Source organism: Leptopilina heterotoma, unplaced genomic scaffold (assembly GCF_015476425.1).
Source record: "Leptopilina heterotoma isolate Lh14 unplaced genomic scaffold, ASM1547642v1 Lhet_123, whole genome shotgun sequence".
In the NCBI taxonomy this organism is placed as follows: Eukaryota; Metazoa; Arthropoda; class Insecta; order Hymenoptera; family Figitidae; genus Leptopilina; species Leptopilina heterotoma.
Window position 1 is genome coordinate 5,276,784 of NW_025110842.1, and position 10,755 is coordinate 5,287,538.

Genomic DNA, 10,755 nt, shown 5'->3' on the forward strand with positions numbered 1-10,755 from the left:
TGAAAATAATTAAATTCATTCTAGAAATTTAATTAGAGTTTTATTTAATAATAATATTTAAAATAATTGAATTATTTTGAAGAATTTTTAAAAAATATTTAAATTCTTTTGAAATATTCTATTAAAATTAAATTCAAAAATAATTAAATTCCTATATGAAAAATTTCATTATTTCTGAAAATCATTGAATTCCTGTAAAATTTTTGTATTATTTACAAAAATAATTGAATTGTTTAGAAGAATTTTATTTCGATTTTTAAAAATAAATAAGGTTTTTGGCCAAATTTTACTGAAATTGTTTTTTTTAAATAATTGAATTCCTATGAAGAATTTTACTATTTTTGTAAATAATTGAATTATTTTGCAGAATTTTATTACAATTTTTTGAGAAAGTTACTTAAATTCTTTTAAAATTGAATTGAAAATAATTGAATTCCTCTGAAAAATTTTGTTATTTCTAAAAATAATTGAATTCCTGTAAAAAATTTTATTTCAATTTTTAAAAATATTGAAATATTTGGTGAAATTTTACTGAAATTGTTTTTAAAAATAATGAAATTCTTGCGTACAATTTTATTATTTATAAAAATAATTGAATTGTTTAAAAAATTTTTATTTAAATTTTGAAAAATAATTGAAATATTTGGTAAAATTAGTCTGAAATTGTTTTTAAAAATAATGAAATTCTTGCGTACAATTTTATTATTTATAAAAATAATTGAATTGTTTGAAAAAATTTTATTTCAATTTTGAAAAATAATTGAAATATTTGGTGAAATTTTCCTGAAATTGTTTTTAAAAATAATAAAAATTTTTGCTTACAATTTTTTTATTTAGAAAAATAAGTTTTAAAATAAATTTTCGAAAGTAATAATTTATTACTTAAATAGTTAAAAATTTACAACAAAAAGAAAAAAAAATTTTTTGAATGATTTCAGTTTTAAAATTTACAAAAAAAATATAAAAATTTCTAAAAGCGCAGAGAAAAATCATGGAATTTTTCTCGAAGGGGAAAGATATAAAAAAATTTTTAAATGTAAGAAAAATCTATTTTTTTCTGTATTGAGAAGAGAAGAATTATTTTTATAGAAAATTGCGACATGTCAAATAATTTCCCTTTTTTAATTTGTTTATTTCCTTTTTTTATTATTTTTATTATTGATAATAGACAGGAAGTGAAAAATTGACTCACGACATAGAGTAAATGTGACAATTCTCTCTCTCTCTCTCTCACACTTTTTTTATTATTTGTAAATTCTATTAATAACATTTCTAAAAGTATGATTATATGAAAGAAAGTAAAACTCGATCATTGGGTCAAAGATTATAGTTGTAATGTTCCTGAAATTTATAATGTCGATTTCTATACACACATCCTCTTTTTAGACACACCCTTTTTCTTTTATATTTTTCTCCTCGCTTTTGTGTCATATCTCAAATAATGTCTTTTCATTTAGTGAAACTTGGAAATATTTAACTTGGCCAAACACAGCAATGTCATAAGAGAATGGTTACCTGCATTCGAATAGTCAGTTTCATTTTTGACTCGACACGAAATGCACTGAAATTATTCTCCGAAAAAAATACTATTTTTTTTAAAAATCCCTTTTTCTAAAAATAATATATTTTTTCCAAAAATTCCTTTTTATAAAAAATTTTTTTATAAAAATTTTATAAAATAATTTTTCAAACGTTTTAGTTTGAAAAAAGACGTTTTAGTTTGAAAAAAGACGTTTTAGTTTGAAAAAAGACGTTTTAGTTTAAAAAAAGACGTTATAGTTAAAAAAAACCGTTTTTTAAAAAATAAAATCCAAAAATGGAAAACTTACCCAAATTCACAATTTTGACAATTTTTGTATTAATTGCAAAAAATTTCCCCTGTGTTTTGTGTGAAAATAAAAATGACAATTGTGGAGGAACATTTTCGGGTTATCAATATTCGATAATCAGTCCGAATTATCCGGGTAATTATCCGGCGAATTTGAATTGTACGTATTATTTACGTGGAATGAGACAGGCGCGTTGCGAGCAGGAATTTCATTTGCAATTTCTCGACTTGAATATTCGAGCAACGGAAAAATGTGAAAATGATTTTTTACAAATTGGCGAGTCGAATATTTATTGTGGAAGAAGCGCGGCAATGCGTGTATTCAAAGGAATGAATAATGTGTTGAAAATCCATTTTCACTCTGGAAAGGAAATTGGGACAAAGGGATTTCGAATATTAGTGACAACATTGCCTTGTGTCAATACACAGAACAAGAATAATACTGGGTAAGTGTTTTCCTTTTCATTTTTCTAATATTGATAGATAAATAGATAAAAATTGGGAAATATTTTAATAGTTTTGAAAATTCCAATGTACAAGTTTACTTTATTAAAGTGGATTTAGAATTTTTGTTAAAACTAGTATTTTTAATTGAAATTATGATTGAATTTCGATTGAAATTACAATTTTCAATTAAAATCACAATTTTCATTTAAAATTATATAATGCTTTCAATTACAATTACGATTTTCAATTAAAATTGCGGGTTTCAATTAGTATTACCTGCATTTTTCAATTATAAGTAGGGGAGGATGGGGCAAGGATAGTTAAGGGGCAAGGATAGTTAGTTGCTGTTATGCTTAGACGGCTTGCTCAAAAATCGCGTAATTCATAGTATATTCGCGTTTTAACACCAAAAGGTGATTGTAAAAATTGCAAGTCAATCTGTCACCATTTGCGAAGTTGGGAGATTATTTTTGAAAAAAGTCTGTTTTGCTAAAATGTCAACGTAATGTTTATCATATTGTTTTCTACATTAGAATTTCAGAATATTTTTTACGTAAAATGTTTTCCGGAGTGGAATTTCCTGCTGAACACGAATATCGTATTTATTTTCAAATTAATTCACGTCGTTCCTTAAAATTTGGAATAAACTGAAATATGGGCTCATGGGGCAAGGATAGTTAGAGATAATACGGCACGGTAAAAGCGTGTTAATACCATTGAAAATTTTAAAAAACTGTTTAATTGTTCTTTTTAGGTTGATATACATAATGTTGCGTAATTATATACGGAAAACGAAGCTTATGACCAAGAAATAGGTGGTCGTCTGAAAAAAATTGGTTAAACTTCTGATTCTAGTTCAGATGAATTTTAATATAATAATTGCAATTCAGAAAATGTCCCATACATATTTTTAATACTTGGGATATCAATATTGAATAGTCTAAATCCAGTAAAATAAAAAAAACAAAAATTTACTAATTTTCTATAACATTTTTGGCATTCGAATTCTTTTAACTATCCTTGCCCCGGTACTGGGGCAAGGATAGTTAAAAATTTTTGTTTACTTTTTCATTCGTATCTCGTAGGGATTTGAGTCTACAGTAAAATAATGTACAGCAAAATTATAGCCAAATAACCAGGCTTTCCAAAAATACTTTTCATTTGCAGATACATAATCAAGTTTGGCCGCTAGATCCGAAAAGGTCTTACCTAACTATCCTTGCCCCATCCTCCCCTAACTGCAATCTTCAATTAAAATCACAAATTTCAATTAAAATTATCTACAAAATTTTAAATACAATTACGAAATTCAATTAAAATTACAATTTTCAATTAAAATTTCCTATTATGTACCTTCTATTAGAATTATGATTTTCATTAAAAATCTTTCAACTACATTTACGATTTTCAATAAAAATTACAATTTTTAATTGAAATTTTCTATTACTTTTAATTAAAATCACAATTTTCAATTAAAATTATCTAAAACATTCAATTACATTTACGATTTTTGATAAAAATTATGATATTATATTTAAATTTAATACTTATCAATTCTACTGATTTCTCTGAACCAGTATCCACCTAGATTGATGTTGGGATGTTGCTGAACAACATCCTGTGAAATAGAATATTTTATTGCAACTTTAAAGTAAAAGCACACTGTAAAAAAAGGGAGTTAAATTTTAACTCCCCTGGGAGGTCTACAAAAGTCGCACCCATTGAGAAGATAATGCCAGGGGAGTTAAATAAAGAGAGTTAAAGTTTCACACCCAAATACTAACTCCCCAAGGAAAAAATAACTCGCGCGGGTGTTAAATGAAGGGAGTTAGAAATTAACTCTCTTTTGGAGTTGATTTTTAACTCGAAAACTTTAACTCCCGAGTCCGTTAACTCCTTAAATTTTTTTCAGTGCAGGTCCACCCTAAGGCTATCAGACTATTAAAATTAGCATAAAAAGGTACTTAAATTAAATTCGTTTTAATTTTGCTAATTTCCATGTACCGGAAACTTCCTAGATTATTGCTGGGATGTTGCTGAACAACATTCTGTGAAATAGAATATTTTATTATAACTTTAAAGTAGTAGCAGGTCCACCCGAACGCTATCAGACAATCGAAAATAGCATAAAAAGACGCTTAAATTAAATTCATTTTAATTTTACTAATATCCATGGACCTGAATCCACGTAAATTGTTGCTGGGATGTTGCTGAACAACATCCTGTGAAATAGAATATTTAATTATAACTTTAAAGTAGTAGCAGGTCCACCCGAACGCTATCAGACAATCGAAAATAGCATAAAAAGGCGCTTAAATTAAATTCTTTTTAATTTTGCTAATTTCCATGTACTGGAAACTTCCTAGATTGTTGCTGGGATGTTGCTGAACAACATCCTGTGAAATAGAAAATTTTATTTTATCTTTAAAGTAGTAGCAGGTCCACCCGAACGCTATCAGACAATCGAAAATAGCATAAAAAGGCGCTTAAATTAAATTCGTTTTAATTTTGCTAATTTCCATGTACTGGAAACTTCCTAGATTGTTGCTGGGATGTTGCTGAACAACATCCTGTGAAATAGAAAAATTTATTTTATCTTTAAAGTAGTAGCAGGTCCACCCGAAGGCTATCAGATAATCAAAATTAGCATAAAAAGACGCTTAAATTAAATTCATTTTAATTTTACTAATATCCATGGACCTGAATCCACGTAAATTGTTGCTGGGATGTTGCTGAACAACATCCTGTGAAATAGAATATTTAATTATAACTTTAAAGTAGTAGCAGGTCCACCCGAACGCTATCAGACAATCGAAAATAGCATAAAAAGGCGCTTAAATTAAATTCTTTTTAATTTTGCTAATTTCCATGTACTGGAAACTTCCTAGATTGTTGCTGAGATGTTGCTGAACAACATCCTGTGAAATAGAATATTTTATTATAACTTTAAAGTAGTAGCAGGTCCACCCGAACGCTATCAGACAATCGAAAATAGCATAAAAAGGCGCTTAAATTAAATTCGTTTTAATTTTGCTAATTTCCATGTACTGGAAACTTCCTAGATTGTTGCTGGGATGTTGCTGAACAACATCCTGTGAAATAGAAAAATTTATTTTATCTTTAAAGTAGTAGCAGGTCCACCCGAACGCTATTAGACAATCGAAAATAGCATAAAAAGGCGCTTAATTTAAATTATAATTAATTTATGTAATTGGTTTTCAAAATAATTGAATTATCAAATGTTATTATTTAGAAAATGTCAGATACTCAAAAATTTGAAATTTTAAAAATGAATTTTTGTGTTTTTTTGAAAAAATTGAAATTGAAATCTAAAAATTTAATTAGTAATTCTAATATAACTAGCTTTTTAAAAATTTCAATTTAATTTTTATACGATAATTGAAGTTTTGAAATTTATTAAATGATATATTTCTCAGTAATTAAAGTTTCATAAAATTGTAGGTACTAAATGTAAATGGAAATCTTTTTCGAAAATGAAAATTTTGATTGTAGCTAAAATTGAAGTTTGAATTTTTTTTTTTAAATTAGAATTTTATTGTGATATATTGTAAATTTTTAATTTAAATAATTAATGCCGAAATAATATTGTTACTTCTTTTTTTGACATTCTTTATTTTTTAGATATCACCCTGAAATTGGAACACGACAAGTAACGCAAACTGAAAATGTCGAAAAATCAATCAATTCCTTTCATCAGGAAAAAATGGATAAAACTTTAATTGACAAACATTTCAAATCACTCTCAAATCATAAACAAGAAACTGTGGAAACTCTCTCGCCAATTTATCCATCAAAAATAAAATTTCCCGATGATAATAATAATTCTGACAGAAAAAATTTCTCTCGATCATTATTGGACTCGTCGACATATCTTTTTCTACCACCCACGGAAAATTCGCCCCGAAATTTCACATATTCTCAATATTTAACTCCGGAAAGAAATTTTTCATTGCCAATATTTTCCTCGATTCCGTTTCGTGTTGAAAAAAGTGGGAACAAATTGTCTAGTAAATTGAAAAATTTCTCTTCAAATGGAATTTATGGTTTGAGTATTGAAAGTAGAAATGAAGTTGGTTATGGTATCGGTTCAGGGACAACTTTAAAATCGGAAATTACTGTAGAAAATACGGATTTGAATTTTGACAGTAATCACAAGCCGGGAATTTCTGACAATAATTTCGGACCGGGAATTAATTACAAGCCGGGAGTTTCTGACAATAATTTCGGGCCGGGAATTTCTGAGGATAATTTCGGTCATGGAATTAATTACAAGCCGGGAGTTTCTGACAATAATTTCGGGCCGGGAATTTCTGAGGATAATTTCGGTCATGGAATTAATTATAAGCCGGGAGTTTCTGACAATAATTTCGGACACAAAACGAATTACAACAAGCCGGGAATTTCTGTAAATAATTTCGGACATGAAACGAATTACAATCCGGGAGTTTCTGGAAATAATTGCGGACACGAAACTAATTACAAGCCGGGAGTTTCTGGAAATAATTTCGGACACGGATATGCCTTCAAACCGAATTTAGACCCGAATCCAGCGAACGATGTTTCGGTAAATTTTGAAAATAGTTTCGGAACTGGTTCCAATTTTGCCCCCAATGGAGTGGGAACAACTTTAGATACAAATTTTGGATTTTTTGACAATGGAAATATCAATTCTGTTAATGTTAATTCGCTCTCGGGTTCGGGAATCAGTGCCCCACACTTTTCGAATTTAGATCCGAATTTAAATTCGGAAAATATTATTCCGAAGGTTGGTTTTGAATCGACAAATTCGTTCGTTGGTTATCTTGGACCTGACATTAGTTCTTCGGGAATTTTTCCAGGACTGCCGAATTACCCCAGTTGGTCGAGACCAGTGTCCGAATGTTGCGGACCAAAAGCTCCATCGCCGAGAACTTTTATTTCGAGTCCAGGTTTTCCGAAAAATACTTTCTCGTCCAATTCGTTTGAATGTGGTTACACAATACGTAAATTATCATTTACCAGTTGTCGTTTGAGACTAAATTTTAAATTCTTTAATTTCGGGAATGAGGATCCATTCTGTAGAGACGGTTCTTTGATAATTGGTGGAAAAAAATTTTGCGGTTGTAAAACTGGTTTGAGTCTCGTGTTTCCTTTCGATAATCTCCAGGCGCTTTTAATTAATGTTCGTTATAATGGTTTTCCAAAATCGAAATTCAGTGGGTTTTTGATTGAATTAATTCAGGAGGTGTGTGATTATCCCTTCATTCAAAATCGTCAAGGTTCGAATTACAAATTTGGAGAGGAATTGAAAACTATCCAATTGGAAAATAATGGCAATGAATTGGAAGATTCTAAAGAATTGTTGGGGAATTTTTCGAGGACAAATTCGAGAGGCGATTACTTTTATTCGGGACAAAATGACAATTTTGGAAATTTTAATCTTCAACATCAGTCGACAGTTGGTCAGAATGAGAAATTATTTTTGAATTCATGTGAGAATCGAGCTTTTCTTGATTGGATTGTCGCGGCAAGAGATGCATTTTTCACGGGTGCTAAATGTTATGATTTGGGAAATTCGGGAAAATTGTTGAATTTTGTTCATGGAAAAAGCATTTGGAATGGAGTCCAGGGAAATTGTGAAGAAATCACGGCTGTTCAGGGAGTAATTACTTCGCCTTTCTATCCGAATCAGTATCCAAATAATTTACGAAAATGCTACAGGTCAGTAATTTTCTTTAAATGGTAATTAATATTTACATTCACAATAAAAATTTACAAATAAGTCATTATTATGTTTAGTTAATTAATTAATAACTGTAAATAGTTAACATTGTATGACATTAAACCTTAAAACATTAAAAAAAATTAAATAAAAATTGTTTAATAAATAATACTAAGTAATTAATACCTATAAATAATAATAATAAAAAGTGCATAAGAGTTCTATAGTCTTACTATAGTTTTGGAAAACCAAATCGTAAATTACCCGTACATTATTCTGGGTTAAGATTTTTAAATTAATAATAAATAATTAATTTTAAATAACTAAAAGATTAATTATAAATAACTACAAATAATTAATAACTGTAAATAAGATTATAAGTATTCAATTATAAATAATAATAAGAGTTGAAATTTATTCAGTAATAATTACAAATAATTTAAATGCTCTAAATAATTAAAATTGTAAATATATTTAAAAATAATTAATAATAAAATAATATTTACGAAAAGTTGACAAAGGTCGTTGATGTCGAAGCTTCCGTGACTAGAATAATAATAATAATTTTCTAGAAAGTTTCCTAAAATTTCATTTTTTTAAATTAATAATAAATAATTAATTTTAAATAACTAAAGGATTAATTATTAAATAATTAATAACTGTAAATAATTATGATTATAAATAGTCAATTATAAATAATAATAAATGAGTTGAAATTCATTAATTATAAAACATTTTAATTACAAATAATTAAAATTATCTAAATTATTAAAATTGTAAATTAATATTTAAAAATACTTAATAATAAATATTTACTAAAAGTTGACAAACATCGTTGATGTCGAATCTTCTGTAACGAGAATAATAATTTTCTAGAAAGTTTCCTCAAATTTTATTTTTGTAAATAATAATAAACAGTTAATACTTGTAAATAAATAAGAAATAGGTACAAATAATAAATAAGTATAGAATAAATAGTTATAAATAATATATTAAATAGTTAAAATCAAATTATTTTTAAATAATTACTAATTAAATTAAAGAATTTAAAAATTAAGTACTTAAAATAGTTTATAAGTAAATAAAATCGAAATAATTAATAAGTAAATAAATTTATAGCAAATAATGTTTGATAATAAATAATTATAAATAGCAATTAATAAATAAATTAAATTAATTTAGTTGAACAATAATTAATAGATGAATAGTTAATAATTATAAATAAATAAATAATAATTAGATAGGCAATTAAAATCAAATTATTACTTATTAAATAGTTACTAATTAAATTATAGAAACTAAAAAATGAATTATAAGTTAAATTATGATTAACTTAAACTACTTAAAAAATAACTATAGATAGGTAATAATCAAATTAAATTAAAAATTAAAATTAATAGAATAAAATTTAATTAGAATTTTTTCTCATAGATTTTACCGAGCACCTGGCTTCTGTCGATTGGAAGTTTCATTTCTAGATTTTTATTTAGAACCAAGCTTTGGATGTGCCAAGGATAATTTAATGTTCAGCGGGCAAAATAAACGTTATTGTGGTAGTTCTTTACTTGGAACGACAAGTAAGTAGTGTTGAATTTTTTTCATTTAATTTCTTTATTTCTTTTCTATTATTTTTAATAGGGAAATATTTAAAAACAATGTTTTTAAACTAATAATTAAAAAATAAAATCAGAAAATAAAAATAAATAATATAATTAACTAAAGATGAAAATAATTTACAATAATTGTTTGTAATTTAATTTTCATTAAATTATAATTATGTTAATAAAAAATGATAGAATATAAAAACAATTCATGAAATAAAATATAAAATTATAAAGATTTACAGTAGACGTCAATCGGAAACAGTTTCCTCTTATAAAGTTATGACGCGTATTTCTTGCGTCAGAATAAAATAGATAATATTTAAGACCATCTAATTATTACATTTCTGTGTCTGTATTAAATTTTTTCATTTTCTTTAGAATGATTTTCATTATTGGCAAAATAGGTATATAAATTAAAAAAACAATACAATAATGCAGACTTTTTTTTTTTTTGCAGCTTTTTTCGATCTTTCACAATCAAGAGTAGCAGATATTTATTTCGTCACCGATGCAATTGGAAGTGGAAAAGGATTTAGCATTGATTTTGTACAAAGACATTGTTAATTGTCTATTAAAAATAGTTTAGTAAAAAAGAAATCTTTTTTGAAATTTATTTTATTTTTTTACTTATTTAAAAAATTAAAAAGTACTTTCATTAAAAACATTTTTATTTAAATAAAGAATTTGTTTATCAATTCGGGTTTTGAGGAAAATTGTTTATTTATTTTTTTAAATTATCTTTTATAAGATACTTATACACAGATTTTTGTAACATTGATTGATATTATTTGTACATGATAAATTTTCTTCTTAAAACTATTTATACAATAAATATTATTATTTTTTGTTTAAAACAAAAATTTATCATTATTATAATCTTCTGTTTGTAATTTATTAATATTTTCACCATTCATCTATAACAATTATTTGACACCTATTATTTACTGTGGCAAGGATTTTTATATATATATATATATATATACACTATTTGAATATTTTTTTAAAAAAATTTTATGGTATTTAAAAAAATATCTTCAAAAATTTTATATATACATATTGAAAAAAATATATTTGTATATTCAGCGAAAAAAATAAATTTTATTTGTAATAAAATTACAATTAATTAATCTTAAGCAGTTTGAACTAATTAGTTA

At 25.7% G+C, this 10,755-nt stretch overlaps 1 protein-coding gene across 1 annotated transcript; it reads left to right on the plus strand.

The window, feature by feature from the left end:
• The first annotated feature begins 1,797 nt into the window (after positions 1–1,797).
• LOC122512602 lies at positions 1,798–10,430 on the plus strand. Its single transcript, XM_043628524.1, has 4 exons — positions 1,798–2,274; positions 5,918–7,996; positions 9,429–9,574; positions 10,059–10,430. The coding sequence occupies exons 1-4, from the start codon at positions 1,817–1,819 to the stop codon at positions 10,163–10,165; spliced, it is 2,790 nt and encodes a 929-aa protein (XP_043484459.1). The 5' UTR covers positions 1,798–1,816; the 3' UTR covers positions 10,166–10,430.
• Positions 10,431–10,755: the final 325 nt, after the last annotated feature.

Bases quoted from the DNA above. Each gene is read 5' to 3' on its own strand.
- LOC122512602 (XM_043628524.1), top strand. From the start codon at position 1,817: ATGGAAAACTTACCCAAATTCACAATTTTGACAATTTTTGTATTAATT. The intron at 2,275-5,917 runs GTAAGTGTTTTC...TTTATTTTTTAG, and splicing joins CAGAACAAGAATAATACTGG to ATATCACCCTGAAATTGGAA. The intron at 7,997-9,428 runs GTCAGTAATTTT...TTTTTCTCATAG, and splicing joins AATTTACGAAAATGCTACAG to ATTTTACCGAGCACCTGGCT.